The sequence below is a fragment of the Rhamphochromis sp. 'chilingali' genome, assembly GCF_963969265.1.
Source record: "Rhamphochromis sp. 'chilingali' genome assembly, chromosome: 20".
Taxonomy (NCBI): domain Eukaryota; kingdom Metazoa; phylum Chordata; class Actinopteri; order Cichliformes; family Cichlidae; genus Rhamphochromis; species Rhamphochromis sp. 'chilingali'.
Window position 1 is genome coordinate 18,896,898 of NC_137947.1, and position 22,772 is coordinate 18,919,669.

Genomic DNA, 22,772 nt, shown 5'->3' on the forward strand with positions numbered 1-22,772 from the left:
TTTACAGAAAAAATAATTTGCTTGACGTTATTATGAACATGTCAGTCTTACCCCCTTTCATTTCATTATTAATTGCCAGTCACAATTATTTGTGTTACGTTTTTCTGCCTGTCTAATTGCTTTCCACATGCCTGCATAAATTATACCGGTCATTTACCATTTCTTTTTACATTTCACGTTTTTATTTTGATTTATATGCCTTTGTCAATGGATGCACCTTTAATTAGTACTCTGAAGCACAGAAGACAGGAAAAACAGCAGCACAATAGATGGCACTTCTGTGTTCCTTGTTAAGAACGTGCTCACTTGCTGTCCTGATTCAAAGGACCCTTGTTATCCATCCTTCTCTTTCCAGCCATGCCTAATGATGGTGCTCAGGCTCAACACCCTCCCCGTTTGTTGTTCCTCTTAAGAGGTGTAGCAATTCTTCATGTTATAGATTGAATGCATATAAACATACTTCTATTGCTCTCTGAGGTCACCTCTGTATTCAACGCAGCGTGTAGCATCTTCAGCAAATGTGTGTCTCTCCTCACTTTCCAATTTCAAATACTAAAGTGTGAAATAACTTGGCAGTGGACCAGGTCCATATTTTACCCCATATTTCGGTGCACTATAGGATACATAACCTCAAAGCGACACTCTGCCTCAGAAAACAATGTGGAGCAACATATTTTAACAAACTTTACATCACAATCTATTTTTAAAAAAATCCCAAGAGCCTCTTCAAAACAAGATAACAGGTCATATTTAACTAATTCAACAGTATCCTCATGTTCCGTCAAATACATTATATTGCCAAAAGTATTCAATCGTCTTTTGAACTTGACTGACACTGCGTTCTTAAGTCATAGGGTTTAATAAGATGTTGGCTGACCCTTTGTAGTTAAAACAGCTTCAACTCTTCTGCGAAGGCTTTCCACAGGGTTTAGGAGTGTGTCTATGGGGTTTTTCAGTGTTCTTCTACAAGTGCATTTGTGAGGTCAAACACTGATGTTGGATGAAAAGGCCTGGCTTGCAGTTTCCACTCTAACTCATCCCAAAGTTATTTTCTCAGGTTGAGGCCAGGACTGTGCAGGCCAGTCAATTTTTCCCACACCAAATTCGTTCATCCATGTCTTTATGGACATTGCTTTGTGCAGCGGTGCAGAGTCATGCTGGAACAGGAAGGGGCCATCCCCAAACTGTTCCCACAAAGTTAGGAGCATGAAATTGTCCAAAATGTCTTGGTATGCTGAAGCACTAAGAGTTCCTTTCACTGCAACTAAGGGCCCTGCCCAAGTCCTAAAGAACAAGCTTACACTATAACCCTACCTCCACCAAACTTTACACTTGTCACAGTGTCGACTTCTCCATCAGGTTGCCATCACGTCTGCTCCAGAGTCCAGTGGCGGCATGCTTTACGCTCTGCATTGCACTTGATGATGTAAGGCTTGGATACAGCGGCTCAGCCATGGAAACCTATTCCATAAAGCTCTATATGAACTGTTCTTGAGCAAATCTGAAGGCCACATGAAGTTTGGAGGTCTGTAGCAATTGACTCTGCAGAAAGTCGGTGACCTCTGCACATTATGCGTCTCAACATCGCCTAACCTTGCTGAGGTGTAGTGTATATATTGTGTGTGCTTATATTAAACATAACCAAAGCCCGAAATACTGAGGTCATCTTATATATGCTCAATCCCTGGGAGCCAAAAGCTGAATTTTTATACTAAACACTTTAAACACTCTCTTCCAAATTTTTTTTCTACTCTCAGTTCTGTTTGATGCACATATGAACCAGCTATGGCTATGAGCAATGCAACCCATCCCACATGCTGTTCAAACCTTCAATTTCAGAAAGTTGCCTCAAAGGGAAATGTGTCCTTAAAGGGGGAGAAGCTAAAACAGCTTGTTTCAGACAGTGGATAAATGGAGGGGTTGCACCAAGGCCCAGCATAAGAGAAAGGATTATTTCAAACTTTTATCATGAAAAGTTGTTGAAGCAGAGGCCACGGATAAAAGTGTGAAGCTGGAAGTGATTAAAGCTTCATGTTTAGTTTCCTAATGCGTGCCACCACATAAACATGCAGAGGATGCCTGTCCTCCTGCAATAAATCCACAAACCCCATTAACGTCTTCATCATTTCCTCCTGCCTGGCAGCTCCATCTTCAACTTCCTTTAACAAATATATCCACTATCCCTCCTTCAACATCCAAACCATCTCAATCTTGTGTCTTTTTAATTCTGGCTCCAAACTCCTCAACCTGAGTGGTCCCTCTGATGCCACACTCATGTGTAATTTTGTCCATCCCAATGAAAATCAAAGAAACTTCAGCTCTGCCTCCTGCCTTTTTGTTATTGCCAACCTCCCCAAACCACACATCATAGGCAGGTCTCACCAACATCTTCCTTTTCACTCACGCTGTGACCCTTCTGTCACAAACCGCCCCCGACACTCATCTCCACCCTGCCCGCACTCTCTTCTTCACCTCTCTTGCACACTGTTGCTTTGGATGTTTTGACCCAGGTATTTAAACTCATCCACGTTCACTTCCTCTGCTTCTTGCATCTTCTGAGCTTTATTGCAACTAATCTATTATCATATTTGGAAATTATATTTAAACCATAATGATATGTCAAATTTAAAATCATGGCTACATAAGACAAACATTTTAAGAGAAAAAAAACCAAACACTTAGCCCTCTCAGTTAACTGTGTTTCTTTATCTCACACAACAGAATCATAACCTCACTGGTTACTAGATACAAGCAACTACTAAAAATAGGCAGCCTCGATAGCAAAGACTATAACAGCTAGCTGTGTCTAAACATCCGCACAGATGAATGAGGTTATAGTTTGTCCTGCATCGAAACCTGTCTAGCTCACTACGGAGAACAGAGTAGCACTTACATCTGCCTTATAAACATTTGGGAAAGGGAATAAGAGAGAAGCTATGTGCTACTACTTCTAAAAACTAATGACTATGCTTGTAATATATCCCCAGAAAGACAAAGCTATTCACTTAGATGCCAAATATGGCTAATGCTGTTAACATTTGTAAGAATTATTGAAAAGCCAACGCTAACACTTGGTCCAACATAATCTTTGTATTAGCATGCAAACATACTTGCCGAGTCGACTGATCACAGCTGTGTCAGTGTTTTAGAATTAAACAGGACTTATAGAAAAATTACCATACATGAAAGCACTCTCACTCTTGCTCTCAAAATGCACACCAGTAACGATTTCTGTTGCACGGGTGCTTTTAAATCCTGCCTCCAGTTGATTTTAATCACAACGAAAACACACTGAATAAAGACGAAATGAAAACAAGTGATGCCACGCTTAATATTCCGTGCCATGTGGGAAATGTTTAAATGCAGCGAAAGCATTGTTGGTATTTCTCTGTGGTGCACAAAAAGAAATGGTGTGGAAATATGAGACGAAAAACACAGGAAACAATTACAGAAGAAGTCAAAATACTCACACACTGTAAGCTATCTCATTCTGCCAAAACAAGAATCACTCACCTTGGAGAGGGTGATTCCTGAGACTGTGCAGGCACAGTCTAATAAACACACACACTCACATGCAGACTGATTAGAAGGACAACTGTTTGCTCACTCGAGGCGGAAGGAAGGGCTGTTATACAGCTAAGCTATCACTCTTTCACAAGATTCTCAGAAGTCTCTAGAAAATTGCCCCCTAATATTTTATATGTAATTCCATTATCATGTGCTGTTTTTAGCACTACACATAAAACGGGTACAAAAATCGCTAATTATTAATCCCCTGCTGACTGTCTTGTTTCGTCTGTATTGTGTGCAGACAGTTTGACCTCTAACACAGCACCTGTAAAAATGCACACTAGAATTTGAACACCACTGAGTACACTGTTAGGCAACTCTGTGCTTTTTTATGTGTTTAAAGTGGCTTTCAGAAGGTCTGCACACAGAGATGAACCCCACAGAGTATAATTCATCCACTTGTTGCTGAAAAATAAAATGATCAAGGACATGTAAACAGGCTTAAACACCTAGCAGTAAGATCACTGGAGTTCTACATTCAGAAGTTATTGGTGAGAAAAAAACAATCAAAGACCCACAAACCCAACACACAGACATGTGAAAACTGAGCCTTTAATCTTAAAGGACAGATTCAGGCTTGGCTGTCATTCATGAGGAATGAAAATCTTTTATCATATTATGATTTGTGCTTTTATTTTTATTTTTTCATATCCACATTAGCCGGGAAGAGGAAAAAATCAGCTAATGAAGATTAAGTGAAAAGAAATGTCAATTTGAGATGAATATCTAAAGCCCGGCATATAATCTACACATATGCATGTAATACATTTATACATTAGAAAGGCAGAGTGCATCAGTGGTTATTAATCCTTTTACTCTAATGCCACAGCTGCTTCAGATGAGCCTTTCAGTATAAGTCTTCATTATGTGTTCTTTTGAAATGATAATAAGCAGTCTTATTTTAAAGTGGCTGGATTTTCTTGTAATGGTGTTTGTAAAATATAGATGAGCAAAGGAATAACGTTGGAATACTTAAAGTATGAATAAATTAAACCAGAATAAAATACTCAGGTTTTAAGTCTAAAGGTACTCTGCCTGGTGGGCAGGAGGGACAATTATATTTCTATAGGGTTGATACCCCCCTGTGCCCCCCTTTTGGATCTGCCCCTGCTTGGGCACATTTTAACAGCACTTAATATAGTATTTAAATAACTATAGCCAACATCAGTACATTAAATGTCAGTCACGCCTACATAAGCACATAATAACTAAGGTCTCTTCCTCTTCAAAGACAGTTTAGCTAAGTGCTTGCTCATAAGGGATTGTCTTATCGTTGGGGTTTTCGCTCTAATATTGCAGCTCTTTAACTTACAATATAAAGCTCCTTGCTGTTTAATTCAATTGAAACGACAGGATTGAGTCACCAAAAGACAGCAATTTTACCTAGAGGGGTTTGTCAGACAGAAAGAAAAAAAAATAACAACACATCCATTTCATGTGTCATCCCCGAAGGTAGTGATGTCTCAGCCTGGTCACCTCTATAAAAAATGTCAGGCTACAACTCTGCCCGGAGTTACTGATGTCCATGCTCTGTTTCAAATTAGAGCTTAAACTACAAGCACTTGAAGCGGTAGCAGTTGAGTATTTCAAAAGTGTATCCTCTTTCTTATGAATGTCTATTTTTAACTTTTTGCACGCCTATTTTAATATGTAGTTCACCATGTAGATGTAATAATAATGGATACTTTATTGATCCCCATGGGGAAATTACTTGTTTTTCTCTGCATTTGACCCATTCACTCAGTGAAGCAGTGGGCAGCCCACTAAGCAGGCGCCCGGGGAGCAGTGTGTAGGGACGGTACCTTGCTCAGGGGTACCTCAGGGTAGCCGTTAAGTGGATTCGAACCGCCGACCTTCCGATCATGGGGCGACCACTTTACCTACTGAGCTATCCCTGCCCCTTTATCGGGGGCAGGGATAGCTTGGCCCCTTTATGTATCGGGCCAAAGCTCTGACACTTTATCATGGCTGCTAGTTAGTGATGTGCGACACCACTGATTTCCTTTCCGATCCGATACCAAGTAAAATTCAGAGTGGTATTGACGATATTGATCCGATAGCGATACTCTGTACAAAAACTTAATGTTTCATTGTATTTGTATATAATTGTATTATGTAATCGTAATAATATAGCTTCATAATGATTACAGGACATCAGACTACTTGTTCATATTGCTTAATAATGTAGAATTATCATGTAGAAATTTAAAAAAAACGGTCATATGACTCACATGACTCCGTTCACACTCAGCCATTGTTGTGAGTGCGCATGCCAGGGGCTGCGACACATTTATACATTTATATTTCGCATATGAATGTGAAAGGCGTAAGAGGAAGTAGTTCCTTCCAATTTAGACGATCCGAATGATATAGTTTCTTTCCACGGTGTTTCTGTTAATGAAAAACTACAAATTTACCCCAAAGTACTAAAATATCTATATTTTAATATGAGAGTCAATTCTAGAACATAAATTACTGGTATCGGAAGAATCAATATTTCAATATCGATCCGCACACCAGTACTGCTAGTTACTCTGTTATTGTGGATATATATACAGTCACATTACTCTGTTTGTTTTTAAATTTTCTAAGCATTAGTTTAAACATTAAAGTACTGTCTTGTAACTGTGAAAGTATCCACTGGGGTACACAGCAAATCCAGCATGTCCAAATTAACACTGTCGGATTTGATTTCAACACTATTAAAGTGTCTATATGGGTCCACACCAGAGAGTGTTAATTTAACTCTTTTTGGAGAGTTGGTACGTTAACTCTGATTTAGTGTTAAACACCAAATCTGTCTGGAGTTGATAATTTAACACTTGGTGTTAAGAGTTTATATATTAACTCTCAAAGAGTATTTTAGTTTAACTACGTAAGAGTTATCTTCTAATTCATTCTAAAAAGCGGGAATTTTACTGTTCTGAACTTCTAGAAATTTCTTTTGGAAATAAACATTTACTAAAAAGATGCAATGGTTTTTGAAAAACATTTATTCTGAACTGTGCACCACAATTTCAAAACATTTTCTGAAAGACGTAACAGTATACATGTTCTCACTTTCATTAGAATTTTGTTTATCAAAAAGGTCTGACATGGTAAATGCAAATAACAGCATTCTCAACACTTATTTCTTCAATACAATATGCATGTCCTTCATTCATCACTTTGTGGAACTTCAACGCACTTCTGCTCTCCCCCATATTCCATCTTCACAAGCATATCCTGTGCGGAGATCGAATATAAATTAGTTGAGACTAATTAATGGCACAAATAATCCAGTAAACAATTGCAGCACAGTAAAAAAAAAAAGGAATCCTCTTTGAGCCATTACTTGTGTAAAGTATTTTCCCAAAAGACAAGGACACAGGCAACAGGTAATACTGAACTAAATGTAAAACCTCAACCTTTTTAATTTTTACCTAAACCGTGTGCACAAAACTCTGGAGGGATCTATGCTAACGTAGAATCCAGTCAGGACATCTGCTACTGCTGTTTGCTCGTTTTTTTTTTTTTATGGGCGATCGTTTTCATTATACCAACATTTCACATTCTAGACATTGTTTTAGGTGTATTTGACCAAAGATTTGACTGAAAATTCACATGCAAGCTTTTTTTCAAGGCTGTGGTATTTGCCCGCAAACAATACCTTTCAGCTAGCTAAAACAGAATATTATGCTATCAGCGAGCAACATGGCTAATGCCTTTCACACAGCTTTGTCTCAACTCCAAAGAGCCACAGAAGTAAAAGCTAATAACAATTGAAACAATCTTTGAAAAAATGACTTACCAAGCATGGCAAACAACTCAAATATGTAGAGTAAATGTTCTGAAACGGCTTCACTTCAGCTTCGATTGGAGCCGTGCTGAGGGCGGAGTCTGCGAATTTACTCTGTTGGTGTCATAGCCCCTCTAGGAGTTCAGAGTTAAGAGGTCAAGAGTTAATGTTTCCATTTTAACACCTCCAGATTTGACAGAGAAACACTCATTTTTAACACTCGATTTTAACTACTATCATTTTACACCTCAGAGTTACATTAAAAGAATGTGACTCTACTTAGAGTAAAATTAACTCTACTTTTGCAAGGAGACTATTAACACCAAAAAATTTAACACTTTTGAATTTGCTGTGTACAGTTACCCGCTTGATGGCAAACATGAGGCCTATATATTTAGTCTTTAAATTTATTTAGTTCAGCCTCACTGGGAAAGTCTATGCCAAGGTGTTGGAAAAGACAGTTCGTCCGTTAGTCGAACCTCAGATAAAGGAGGAACAATGCAGATTTTGTCCTGGTCATGAAATACTGGACCAGCTCTTTACCCTCTCAAGGATACTTGAGGGTGTATGGGAGTTTGCTCAACAGTCCACATGTGTTTTGTGGAATTGGAGAAGGCATTTGACCGTATCCCTCGGAGTGTCCTGTAGGAGGTGCTCCGGGCCCCAATCGGGTGTTTGGCCCATTGCTACGGGCCATTCGATCCTTATACAACAGTTGCAAGAGCTTGCCGAAAGTAGAGCAGGGCAATATGACCAAAAATATTTATCACGATATACATTTGAAAATTTGCGATAACGATATAACTGACGATATAATTGACACTAGACAAAATACTTTACAACTCCACAACTTTATTAGTGCAAAAAAAAACATCAACGTATTTTCACTTAAACAGTTTTTTATGTGCATTAAAGCTATATAAAGATTTAACAGTGCAAATGCAAATTCCTTGCTGACAGTTTAACCACAACGCGTTTCCAGCGGAAATTGGCCGACATATCCTCAGCATAACCATGTATAATATCCACAAAACGTAAAAAGAGGTTATACTGTCATGCGCCGCGGCGCGCGCGCACAAAAGGATCCAAACGCAGACTCAAGTGTTAGCAGAAAATGACACTTTATTATAACAACAAAAGGCGACCCGGGAAAATCACGGACCATGACATATACACACACACAATACTGTAATACTATGCTGAAGCACAGTACATATCACTCCGCGAGGCTCCTGACTATGGTAGCCGTAATGCTCTGACAATCCATCAAGCGGTGCAGGTTCGTAGCTTAGCAAAGTCGTACTAAAACATTTGACAGATTTTCGAGCGCTGTGTACCACATAAAATCATTTCAAGGTCAGAAAACATAACCAGAATTCATACATAAGGCACACGGGATTATAAGGGGCACTGTCGATTTTCAGAAAAATCAAAGGATTGATTTTAAGTGTGCCATATTTTCCAATAAACACGGTAATAACGATGGCCCGCTAGCATGCGCTACCAAAAATAGTGCTTTGTTGTGTATCTGACGGACGAAAGCTAAACCAGTTCCACACCACTAAAGCATTTTTACAAACCAATTCTGGTTCATCTGTTTCATTCAACGATCCGCTTTCTCTCTTCTCATTCTCTGTCGCTGGCACGCTTTTTCCACCATGTGCGTATGAAAACAAAGGCACTGCGCATGCGCGTTTTACCCATGTTCTATCGCGATATTTCATTTTCTTATCGTTGCCCAACATTATGATATGGCCCAGCCCTAGTCAAAAGCAATAAGTTGGACTTGTTCCTCGTGGGTGATGGGCTTTGCCAGGAGTGCCCTTTGTCCCCGATTCTGTTCATAATTTTTATGTACAGAATTTCTAGGCACAGCCAAGTGACAGAAGGCTTTCACTTCAGTGGTCTCAGAATCTCATCTCTCCTTTTCATGGATGATGTGGTTCTGTTGGCTTAATCAGGCGATGGCCTCCAGCTCTCACCGGAATGGCTCGCAGCAGAGTGTGAAGCAGTGGAAATGAGAATCAGCACCTCCAAATGTGAGGCCATGGTCCTCAGCTGAAAAAGGGTGGTGTGCCCACTCCGGGTCGAGGACAAGGTTTTGCCCCAAGTGGGGGAGGTTAAGTATCTTGGGGTCTTGTTCATGAGTGACGGAAGAAGGAAGCGAGAGATCGACAGACGGATTGGTGCTGCCTCCTGGGCGCCTCCTGGGTGAGGTGTTCCGGGCATGTCCCACTGGGAGGAGGCCCCGGGGCAGACCCAGGACACGCTGAAGAAATTATATCTCTCGGCTGGCCTGGGAACGCCTTGGTGTTCCCCCAGGACAAGCTGGAGGAGGTGGCTGGGGAGAGGGAGGTCTGGGCTTCTCTGCTTAGGCTGCTGCCCCCGCGTCCCGGGCCCGGATAAGTGTAAGAAGATGGATTGATGGAATTTATTTAGTTGTATCTTTAAATTATTATTTCTCAAACATTAAGAAGAAGCAAAAAGGAAGGCAGAGCCAATGTAAAAATGGCAGTGCCATGTTTGAGATATTATTTATATTTAATATTTATATTAATTATATTTGCATGAGGTATTTTAGAAAGACATATACTATGGCGGCAAATACGCACCACTGTACGTATCGTTCCTTGCACACATGCATTGTTCTGCACCCTTTAAATGATTTATGCACCCTGATACTTCTCAAAATTAGTTATTATATAACTGTTATTTGAAAAGAATGATATTATCCAGTGTTATGCAAAAGCATTCATGTGCGTTATAACTGTAAGTGGAGAGCACAGCTGAGTCTTTGAGATGACGTCTGATACGGCCTTTTCCACCAGTGTCATTAAGATGGAGCATACAGATAATCAGTCACACTGATTATGTTAGTAGTGACCTCACTCTTTCAGATGACTGGTCTGAATCAATTTCAAGATTCCCAATAGTCTTTTAGAGCCTGAATATAGAGCACTTTTGGCTTTTTTTTTCTACTGAAAATCAACAACACAACAAATAAACTTTAACTAAGCTATTCCTGAAATCATGCTAAACAGAATGTAAAAACTCCTGTGAAAATCTGAAGCTTTTTTTTGTTTCATATCATCGTAAACTGAATTTTTGGGGTTGCAAACAGCAAAACATTCGATGTCACCTTGAACTCTGCAATCAGTTGAGAAAGATTGAGACATATTAATCAATACTAAGCATAGCTTTTTGTTGCAGTCTTATTATCAAAATATTTTGACATCGTTTTCAGGCATCCAGTTTTGAATATTACAGATTAATTACGCATTTTCATTTATCTGAGAATCATAACAATTTTCCTCCTGAGTTTGCCTCCTCTTCTTTTCAGTGCTGTACTGTTGAGCTCTGCAATTTGCTCAATTGTTTTATGCCAAACCATGGTGAATGGTGTCCTGTTATGCTGTCTTCAAGAAACACTTACATTGTTATGCTATAAACATTTTTTTCCAATTCCTCTCTCCTGTCTGCAGACACAAGATGAGAATTTGTCTAGCCTCCTTGAAGTGGTTCCTTCATTTTACTGTCACTGCTGCCCTGCGTTTATCACCTGTCTATTCTCTCACTCCTAACCCTTTCTTCCTCTATTTCTTTGTCAGCCAGCCTTGGCCCAGCCTTGGCCCAGCTGCTGTTATATATATATAAATGTGATATAGAGTTGATTGCAAGAGGACTGTTTCATAAAAAAATTCTCAGGCAACATTTTTTCTCTCAGGCTGCATGTGAAATCCCACCTCATTTGTCCTGACTGGCAGAGCCAAACCCCAAATGTGGCCATAGCTCCACACATAAGTGTCTGTATCCTGAAAGTATACATAACATATTGATTTTAGCAGTTCATTGGGGCACTACAAAGCCTGGGAGTAAGTGCTACTTGAAATGCTCAGTTTACAGGATCCATTTTTTATTTTTTATTTTTTTGTAGGGGTGGGTGAGAGTGCCACTGAGTGATCAGAAATGAAATCACCTAAAGATGCAGGAGGACTGATGGAAATGTCCTCATTGGCCCTTCCGGGAATATGTAATCATGATCATACAGCAATAAAAACAAAATAAACAATGCTATTACTTGGATACGCTTACAATATTGTCCAGATTTAGCAATAGATCCATATAATTATCCATAACTGCACAAATGGCTGCCAATTAACGTCACTTCCCCTCATATTTTTATATTTTTTTTTCTTTAAATAAAAGGCAATGAATAAAACCTGTCCCATTGATTTTACTGAGTATTACTGATTTGCTCCTATGAGTGTATGTAAATAGGCTTAAGAAAAAAGCCCAAAAGGTATTTTGAAGTTTTATTCTCAATTCCGAATTGAAATTCAAGTGAAATTTAAACACGTGTCAGTTTTATTGGAAACTCATGCAAAACTAAATGCAGCTAAATTCCTGAATAAAACATGTGCAATAATTTATTATGTCAGCGATCTTAAGCAATCCTTGGGTTTATCTTGACAAGTCTGACTGTGATGAAAGAACTGTCATAATTGCACACATTTTCTGTAAACGAATCATTGCACCTAATGGCTCTTAATTGTTTCTGAAATTCTTAATAGGTGCCAGACTCTGGGAATCTCTTCATTATCACAGTTGGCAATGGTGTCATTATTTTGTGAGTTAGCAGTAACAGTAAAAGGAAAGAGGTGTAGACAGTTCATGGATGAGCTCCCATGAGTCAACATTAACAGGTTCCTCAGATAAATTCTGTTAAGAAGTAATTAATCATGCATATGACTTAGGAGACCAAGCAACGTAAACTGAAATTGCTTCAAGGATTTATCCTCCTACTGGGTTCCATGCAATGATGAAATTAAATCTGCTGATTGGAAGCGGGATCTCCATGCGCACTAGCAGGTGCACGATTTCCAGTCGAGTCTGTCGGCTCTAATAGCCAGTGTGGCAGCTGAATTCCTCACTACATTCATGCGTAGCGACATATATTAAAACAAAGACAGCAACTCTCAGAGACAGTACCAATGACCCTGTTAGACTGTAAACACACTTCTGTCTATGTAGACAATTACATCATTTGTTCCATGTGTGAGTTTTTATTGAGCAGCACTGACGTACATCTCTTAAGATCGTGGCAGGAAGTACAGTCCGGTGGGCAAGAGAATATATACAAAAGGAAAAAAAGCAGACACTCTGTCGCCAGCAGGAAGGGGAATATTTTAACCCGTAAGAGATGGCTCATCTTGCTATGGGCACTTGTTCCCATAGCAACAGGAGCTGGGAGTTTCATCAGGTTGGCTGGTTAGAAATAGGGGATCACGGGACATAAGAGGGGTCAGCACAGGGCGTGCAACCTAGTAGCCACCATCGTCAACCTTCTTTCCTTCACACTTGAACTCTCAAGTACAAGCCTGAGTAAACCCTTGTATTCATTCATTCATTCATAAATAAATGCACAGGGAAACATCAGCTAGCCTGCAATTACTACAATTACTGCATTTTCAAGGTAAATAAAATGATTTACCATATCTGAGCAATAATACACTATATTCCTTTTTGCTAGATAAAGCAACTATACACTGTCTTACATTTATTTATTTAAATTTAAACCGTCTTTATGTGGACGCTAACTTTAACTACCAGGCCCATAAACGGTAAATACAGTTAGGTTCGTTTGGAAACTTGTAATTTTGCTTCCACCATTATGGCTTTTAAATCAAACTTTCAGGATCTGATTGAAGTGTAGACCTTCAGCTTTAATTCAAGGGGTTTAATAAAATTGTCGTGTTAACCGCTTAAGAATTACAGACATTTTTATGCATAGTCCCGTATTTTCAGAGGCTCAAAGGTAATTGCAAAATTGACTGACAAGCAGTTTCATGGCTAAGTGAGGCCTGTTCCCTTATTATTCCATGACAAATTAAGCTCTTTATCAGCCTGTTTCCTTTGCCTTGAGAAACTCTTGGGTTGCTTTTAGAATGTGCCTTGGGTCATTAACCATATCTGCTGTGAAGCAAAGTCTGATCAGTTTTGCAGCTATATCTGAAAAGAGAGTATAGTCCTGTACACTTCAAAATTACCCTGCTACTTCAGTCATATCATCAATAAATGCTAGTCATCAGCTTCCACTACCAGCCATACATAACATAACATGGTCTTCGCCAGTTTTGACAGAAAACGTGATATGCTTTAAATCAGGAGTTGTTTCTCTCTCTCCTTTTTTCTTCCCATCAGCCTGATACAAGTTAAAAATGGTTTCAGCTATCCAAAGTTTTTCCAGAACTATGTAGGCTCTTTAAGATGTTTTCTGGAAAAGTCTTCTTCTAAACCTTGTATATTTCCATTCATGTGCATGTTTTAGTTGTAGTCTTTGACACTAAAAGACCTCCATGCTCCAGAATATGCTTCACTTGGCTCAATGTTTTGAGCGAATTTCCTTAACCATAGAAAGAATTCTGTGATCCTCCACTTTAATTGTCTTCTGGGTATTCTAGACTTTAGTGTAACTGTGCTGCCAGGTGCATTTATTCTTTTTAAGATTATATTGATTTGGCCACTCCTAACATTTTACTCTCTCACTGTGATAGGCTTATCTGAGCAGCTGGATAGAGTAGTGGTAAGACAAATGATAAAGCTTATTTGTTGTTTGTTGGGGTTTTCAGTCTCCTTCACTTGGATTGACATCTTATTGGACCTCATATCATATAAATTAAGAATTCCAGGGGACAGATACAAAATACAAGTTCAACACTTGGAATAAACTCCCGAATCTTTTATCTTCTTGATTTGTCTTGTAATAATCAGGGAACAGGTCTCACCAGGCCATTAAACTGCTTGCCAGTCGATTTAGTTTTGGGCCTCTGAAATTGGAGGACTGTGCATAGGAACAGCTCATGAGTAAGAAGTGAAGAAGTGACTCAGAAACTGAGAACACTGCATGCTCATGTAGTAGCACCTTGTCAAAGTTAAGAAAACATGCCTGACAGCATACACTACTTTATTGCCTGTTTTAGTCTAGGCTTTAAACTGTTTCTGAGAAACTCATTAGGAAACTGTTTACTGAGGTCATAGACTAAGTGAGCAGATGGGTTGTTTTCTCAAATGTACTTTTTCACTTCAGCTCTGCACATTGTTGGGAGAATCAAGTTTGGGCACTATCCAAAGTTACCCTTTTGTACCAAGAAGATACACCCCCTGCTGGCCATGAGAAAGAATCAAGGTTTAAGGAATTCCTGGAATGGGTTCATTTTTCAGCCTCAGAGGCTACGTCCATCATTCAAATACAACTTATAACAAGATCTCAAATCAAATTTTAATAATCTATAATAATCTGTTTCCTACCCTACTTAAACACACAATTCATCCTGACACACTTTTATAACACACTAATTCTCAAATGTGATTAAACCATCTATCCTGTCTTCTCTCAGACACCAGTCTTTACTCTTTTAAACTGAAATTTCAATCACGAGTCTGATAGACCACCTACTCACCCCCTGTGCATCCCTCATAGCTGGAGCTTTGACACATGAAAGAGCAGGCTCGGTAAACCCTGACATTTCACTTCACCTGCTTCACAAGAAACTTCACTGGAGTATTGTGAAAAAAACCCACTGCTGATATTTCACTGTAAACAAGGCACAATGCTGTTGCTGTGTTCCAAACATTCATTCATATCGTGACAGTGTGATACCTGTCTATATTTCAACAGAGGAATGACAGCTGGAAGCAGAAAGACCCCTAATCCTCTAGAACAAGCAAACAGATTTCAGTGGATGTGTGTAGATGCGTGTATTTGTGTGAGAACACGGGATATTATCTGTCACCTGGGCAACAGGTGTACACTGAACACAGACACGTTCAAGCACTTTGGCTGTTTTTACGGGTGTCTGTGGAGACTCACTCTTGACAGTAGCAGTCCTGGTGCAGTTGTACAGAATAGCCAGCTCTCCAAACACCTTTCCTGGCCCCATGGTGCAGAGCTTCAGGCTCTCCTTCGTCACCTCCACCTTCCCATCTGAAACATGCACAAAAATGGAAATAAACCATTAGTAACAATGATATTCAAATTTGACACTTATTTTCTTGCCTGACTACCCAAATCTGTAAGTCCAATACTACATTAAATATGTGCTGCAAATAGCGATTCAGTGATGAAATGGAGTGGCTGATAGATGTCTAAGGGTTTTTATCACATTTTTTAGGGGCAACCAGGCTGAATGCTCACTCGGCTAGAAAAAAAATATGATTATTTTGCAGTGCATGCATCTCAAACTACTCCCGGACTCATGCCAGAGCCTGTGGATGAACAAAAACAAAAAACTCTACAAACCTGTCAGCTTATGTTACCACCACTAACAGAATCACAAATAATCCTGTATGTAAGGATTAGTATGATCATTGTCCAAATCTGACCTCTCATCTAGTAGGATTAATGGTTAATTAAACAATGGTTGCATGGTTGGCTACAAAGCTTTCTGTTTTTCTATTAAATTTTAGGTGTATACTGTATCTCATCCTGTAGTTTTGCTTAGTACTGTGTTCTGTGAACAAGTGTTCTGCCAGAGCAAAGGAAATTAATCAACAAACATGATGTTACTGCTAATCACACTATTGTCTCATTCTCCAGCATGTTAAAGATTGACCATGAACATGATTCTATCAAGTTCATTTCAAATGCAGAGGTTTGGTTAAACTGTTGCAATAAAAATTGATTTCAGTTTCCTAAATTCCTTTTGATCTGTTTACACTAAGGTTTGCTAAATGTAGCTCTGCTTCCTACTATTTGCATTGATTTGTTTTAGTAATAATGAGAAAAATGCTTGCTGGCTGCATGCAAAAAAAATTTGGATTTGGTAGTTTTCTGTGAACACATACTTTTCTACATGAGTGGCACAGGCTTCATAGAAAGACCCACAAAGTCACTTCACTATCACAGTTCACAGGACAAAAAGACCAAAACACAAGGACTCAAAAACAGGCAAGATAATGGCGGTTAATTGTAGTACAAAAGAGTTCAAAGAGTACAAAGATTGTAAGGCAAAATAACAGAGAAATTGCAGGTTCGCACAAGAATGACAGAGTCGCTCAGAAAAAAGCAAAGTCGGGCTATTTAATACACACATAAGGCAATAAAAGGAAGTGGAATCATCAGGGTAACAAGACACTGCTGAAAAAAATCAAGAACAAGACAGGAGGAGAAAAACTAAATACTAGACACAAGAGAGTGGTAAAATAACACAGGAAGTAACATAAAAGGGAAACTTTCTATACCTAACACTTACACAAAGAGTAGGTGACAAGATACAAGGAGGCTAGATTAACTCTGAGTAAAAAGAAACATAAATAACAACAAAACTCAGGATACAAAAGTAACAAGGCAAAGCATAGAGGCATATTATGTATACAAAAGAAAAGACACCCCTAAAAACCAGGAATTCCAAACATTAACTAATAGAGTACAACCAAAATATAAAATGGTAATAATAAACCAAAATTCAGAGGCAAGAAAACACCCCACAAAACATTGGGTCCAAAACACAGGAACACTACATTTCCAATGTCCAAGACATTTTTCATGGTGTATAAACAGCATTATTTAAGTGTCAGCACTCTGATCTACACCATTACTCCATGACCCAACCCTTCACTCAGTAGCTCCTTAGTAGGTCCTGTTTAAGAGACCAGTTCGAGTGACACCAGTGAGCTTCAGATTTTTCTAGCCACTTAATTTAAAAAAGTATTGTTGGGGAAGGTAAAAGTGCAAAACCGTATGTCCACATTTGAAGAAAGTCTGAAAATATGAAAAAACTATATATATTAATTCACAAAGAACACTCATAAACTTGTAGCTAACTGGAACATTCAACTGCACATGGAAAAAAGCGAAGCAGGGGGGTATATATGCACAGAGCAATGACTGAATTGTCATGCATTTTAAAATAAAACAGGTAGTAACTTACACAAAATGCCAAATGCTGTATATTACAAAACAAATGCATGTTTTAAACTAACATTATCATGAAAATTAATAGCACCCTATTGCTTTAACTGTATCAAATAAAGATTTCTAGACAACAGGAGACATAACTACCAGCTTCAGATAAGTGAACACATTTTTCTTTCGCACTGTAAGAGCCTCTGTGCCTCTGTGACTGGAGGGGTTTGCTCCTGCTTCTGTGTTTAGACAAGCCTCATCAAGGATGTATGTTTTCCTGAAAAAACTCAGCATTCCAGCAGGACCATAACTCTGATTCACAGAGCAAAAGCCCAGAGAAAACATCTAAAGTCTGCTCTAGGCAACTGATGAAATACAGCATGACGATGAGAGCAAGCACAAAGATAACCATTTGACACGTTATCTTGTTAGCGGGCCATGACCGCATTTGACAAAAGGCCTCAAAAAACACCTCTCATTATTCCAGGGCTCATTCTTTTTTTCATTTTGTACTTATTCCTGTCTTATTGGTACTATAGCACACATTTTCACTATGGCTAACAATACATTAACCATTAACACCCAGCATGAAACTACACGGAGAGAAAATCTTTAGCTCTTAAAATGTGTCACCATCTTAATGCCTGCTCCCCTGCTATTTCCAGTGTCCCTGTTTAACAGCCTTATTTTTTCAGTCAGAGCTTGCAGTAGCACCCTCCTTGTTTTCCATTCAAAAGAAGAAACAGCTCGAAATGGGGGGAAAAAAATGACATCTTGCTTTTAAAGCCACATTTATATTTTTTAACAGTGCAATGCTTCATTATAAGCAGCTTAAGAATTCATAAGAGGATTCTTAGACTGACTGAAAAACAAATGTGCAGAGTTTCTTTTTCAGAGTGAATTCATGATCTACTTCCTGTACTTCTCATTTTCCTAAATGTATAAACTGTGAATTTCACAGAGAGTAGCAGGCACAATGTTTGATATTAAGCCGACTGCCTGATCAAAAAATTGCTTGGATTTGCTTAAAAATGTTTTGTACAAATGGTGTCAAAGTAATGTTGCTCACTGCCAGACTTTTGAAATCTGATTCTCAGCACACATCTACTCATTTCCTTAGCTACCTATCTAAATTCAGGGTCACGGAGCGGCTGGCGCCTATTCCAGCTGACATGGGCAAGAGGTGAGATACAGAAACACACAATCAACCTAGCATGCATGTGTTTGGACTGGAGCACCAAGAGAGAGAATAAAAAACCTGTTTTGACCCCAGAATCTCCTTTTTGTGAGAGTGTGAAGTGACAGTGATAGTGATAACTGTGCTCCCCAGTTAGCACACATGAAAGAAACGACTGCTTCTAAAGTACTGTGCAAAACTCTAGAGCCACTGCTCGTTTCTTTATATTTTAGTAGGAAAACAGGAAATAGCTGTAGCGATTTACTCAAACACTGGCAAAATCTGAGTTTGTGCGATTCTAACAAGCTCGAAAGAAAAGTATTTGGTATCACAACCTTTATTCTTCAACCAGTCTGAATTCCATTAGGTAAGTGTTTTTCACAGGCAAGTGAAATTTCTTACAAAGTCTTCAAGAATAGTACTCAAGGCTTCTTAAAGGACATTCAGAGCTCTTCTTTCGATGTTGGCTGCCATTTATTCTGTTCCCAATAAAGATGATCCCACACTTCTTCAATAATACTGAGGCCTGGGCTTTGGGAAAGCCAATCCATGACTGACCTCAGGAATTCGCATGATAAGGTGGGGCCAGGTTTCACAAAGAGCTCACCTGAAACCCTGGCTGATTGGGACCCACACCCAGTTTCACACCATCAGGGGGTCCTTTTGTCCCTCTGTGGGGGGACACTCCCACTAGGTTTAAATCTGGGACTCCCCACCATTTGACCTTAGAACTGAAGAAGCTTCTTGGATGAGAGGTGAAACATCTTCAAGCAACTTAAAGAAGTCCAGACGCTTTTCTTTGCAAGCTCCTTTGACCCCAATCCATGACTGATAGTGTTGTGTGTTTTTTCTATCCAGGTATGCACTTACTGCAGGGGCAGTGTGTTTGGGATCACTGTCATACTTGTAAATGAAGCCATTTCCAGATAGTATTGCATGGCAGATCCAAATTCTGATGGTACTTTTCTACACAACTCGATAATTTTTGACAAAATGCAGCCCAGAGCTGACATACAGCATTGCATTTTACAGATGCTTTACACACTCACTGTTGTACCTTTCTTCTGAAAATGTTCAAATTTGGATTTGTCACTCCATCAGACCTGCTGCCACTGATTTCAGTCCAGTTCTTATGTAACTGGGCAAACCTCATCCTGCTCTCTCTGTTTCCTTAAGAACATCTTACTGACAGCCAGACTCAATTTTTTCCCCCTATTTCTTAAGGACATGAAATACAGCTACTTTTAATTTGTTGTAGAGTTTTAGGTCTGTAGTGTTTAGGTCTCCCATTGCTTCTTTTGTCCTCCACTTGTCCAATTTCCTTACATTTGTTGAGGACATACTGCACACCATGCCAAGTTTTTGTCTAATATCTCAAGAAATGGTACAAAAATAGTTTATGTCAGTCATACTGTGCTATATTTGGCATTTTTTTAAATTAACCTAAAGAACTGGAAAGAAAATGCATAAAGATACATTTTTTTCTGTTATGCGTCATCACAGCAATAGTTTACCCTCAATTTAAGTGCCTTTCTAATGCCTGAATGAGTCATAGGTCGGTGTTAAGTGGCTTGAAAAACGTAAAACATTCCTCTGAAAATGGTCACTTATAGGGACTGGGCTAAAAATGAGTGCAAAAGCAGCCAATGGCCGAAGAAAAACTTTGAAAGACCTTCAAAAAAAACCCTGGAGAATTGAGGATTCATCCCACGAACTTAGAAACTCGCAGTAAACATTTATTAACTTAATTTGGCTGAAATAAGTGTTTGTAGTGTCAATCTAGCCCTACAAAGTCTATAAAGACCACAAATAATGTGCTTGTTTCTGTGTAAGAGTTACGTCTGGAATAAAGCCACTGAGGATCAACCGAGCTTAACAAAACTGTGCCAGACTAATCAGTGAACTGTGCTGAGGTAACGATGACTTGTCACCTCTCAAAACTCCTAAGCCCTTATTATACCTGGGTGTCAGAGATAAGAAAATGGAAGAGGAATACTTTAGAAGAAAACTGCTAATAGTTTCACAGCAGCTGCCATGTCTTTCGAATTTGAGAAACGTAAGGGAAGACCAAAGGCAACACTGTGTTTGTTACCTCTATCTTATCATAGAAACAGCTTATCTTGGTCTCTGAGCGAAGGAGGGATCTGTCTGTTATTAACCGCACACACCTTTTAAAGTATCTATTGAGCCTTGCCACACGACAATACGTGAAGAAAAATCCCCTGGTTTTTGATCCATCAGCAGTAGAGGAGGCTAATGGAGTTCAGTGGGAAGACACTCTGTGCTGGAGTGCAAACAAAGAAAGTGTCTGCAGACGTGTATAGGGAGAAAATGATGTAATAGGTGCACCTGTACAGATAACTAGTGCTCTGAATAAAAGGATGTAAGACACAGAACTTTATTAAGTGCAAATATGGGCAATCTGTGTGCACGTCTTTTATTGAGTAGTGCATGTAAGGACAAAGACAAGCATACGTCAGGTAGCAAAACCTCCACTAAGGATAAATCTAATAATTTCCTGTGAAGAACCATGTAATTAATTCCTGAGAAGGATGAGCAGTGAAACACAGCGTTTATTTTGGACAGCTCAATAAGTGAGGCTGTGAGGGACTTGCTACAAAATTAAGTAATTCAATTATTCATTTATTGGAAATACACAAATGATTTATTCTAAGAAACCTTTCGTTCCAAGGGGCCCCTTGCATCCCAGTGTGCAGACAAGCACACTGTCCAGCTAACTCCCTGCATTTGTGCGTAGTAAAAACTTGTCTTATCACACTGCTCTTTCACAGCAGCTCCAAATACACTTGAAATTCACCTTTCTCATGCAAGTGCTACTCAAACCTCAATCAAATAACACCACATGCAAATACACTCTCCCACCAGACTGGCAATATCATATCAATGTGGTACTCCACAATGTCAACATACTTGTTGACATTCATTGATCCAGTGTGCTGTGTGGAAAGGCAATCAAATATGGCATGAGGGGACAATGAGTTAACTATCATTAGGTTTCCCCCGAGTGTTGTCTGTGCTTTCTTATCTGCATCTCCATTTATTTATGTTTATGTTGTGTCTCTCTCTCTCTGTTACAGTAACTTCCTGTTTGAGCTTGTTAACCAGTTTCCGTGTGTGTGTGTTTTTATTTATATCCTCTTTTTCCTTGTTAGATGTCAGCAAGTCTGCTTTTCAGCCTCCTTCCATGCATGTCTCTTCGTGTCCCTTTGCACATCGCAGAAGTTTTTTTTTATCATTAATTTTGCTGTTTTTACATCTGTTGGACATTTGCTTGACTTTTCTTACTTGAACTATGCGACTGAAACCATTGACTTCGAGTCAGCTGTTTACATGGGAGCTGATTTAATACGGTCTGGCATTTACACGTGCTAACGAAATTAATCGGAGCAGCACAGCGCGTAAAAGTGGCAAATATGTGCTTCGCCCGTCTTCTTCAACAGATCTCTGTTTCTGTTTGGCACAAGTTTAATCAGCTTCCTGCAAATTGATATCTTGTTGTCTTTTTGTCTCGCTCTTAATTATGTTTATTACAAAGAAACTCTCTGCAGCAGAGGACCTGTTTGGCTTGGAAGCTGCCAATTTTGGAACGACCAGTGCAATTAGGGAAGGCTGAATCCAGAGTGCAATTTTTCTTTTGATCGGTTTACGAAAACTCTGCTTTCCAAACCCTAAACTAGTTCAGCTTGGACATGTTTATTCAGTCTGGGGTGTTTATGTGCATATTTTTCTTTTTTCTTCTGGCAAATCTGGACATTTTTTATTTCAGCCCTTTTTTTCTTACCTTCTTGTCTCAGATCAGCATTTGGATCATCATTTTAAACTTACTTTGAGCACAACAATCGATTTATCGCAGCATGTCTTCTTCCCTTAAGGCTCTGTAGCTGTGGTAATGGTTGTTCATTTGAATGCACACAGCAGTGCGCTCCACATAGCAGGGCATGAGGACAGACCTAGGAGCACACTTCCCTCTGGCTCAAGATCAGATGGGATTCTGGCTGCTTTTCAAATTAAAAAGGTGCCCCATCTTTTAGACTGACTTTATCTCACTCTGGTGACGAAGACCTCACAGATAAAAAAAGAAAAAAAAAACACAGCATGAATGTGCTCCTACGAACCCTCTAACAGGAGTGATTTAAATTGTCCCCTGTGGTCTGCAAAAATATCTGACCAAATTATAGACCATTTATATTAAGAAATGTGTCTTTTGGCGAAAGATAAATGCATTTCTGTAATAAGCTGACTTGCCTGTGCACCTGTAGAAAACACATCGCACACACTTCTCTATTACAGCATTTACTCGAGGACACTGAAGAAAATGAACA

The 22,772-nt window shown here is 39.2% G+C and overlaps 1 protein-coding gene across 3 annotated transcripts in view; it reads right to left on the reverse strand.

The window, feature by feature from the left end:
- LOC308388334 (cGMP-dependent protein kinase 1) overlaps nucleotides 1-22,772 on the reverse strand; it is a 101,963-nt gene that overhangs the window by 46,376 nt on the left and 32,815 nt on the right. For all 3 annotated transcript variants that reach the window (XM_080868969.1, XM_080868970.1, XM_080868968.1), the window contains exon 3: nucleotides 15,219-15,332. In XM_080868969.1, the coding sequence (XP_080725095.1) occupies nucleotides 15,219-15,332 (114 nt within the window). The remainder of the gene's footprint in view (nucleotides 1-15,218; nucleotides 15,333-22,772) is intronic.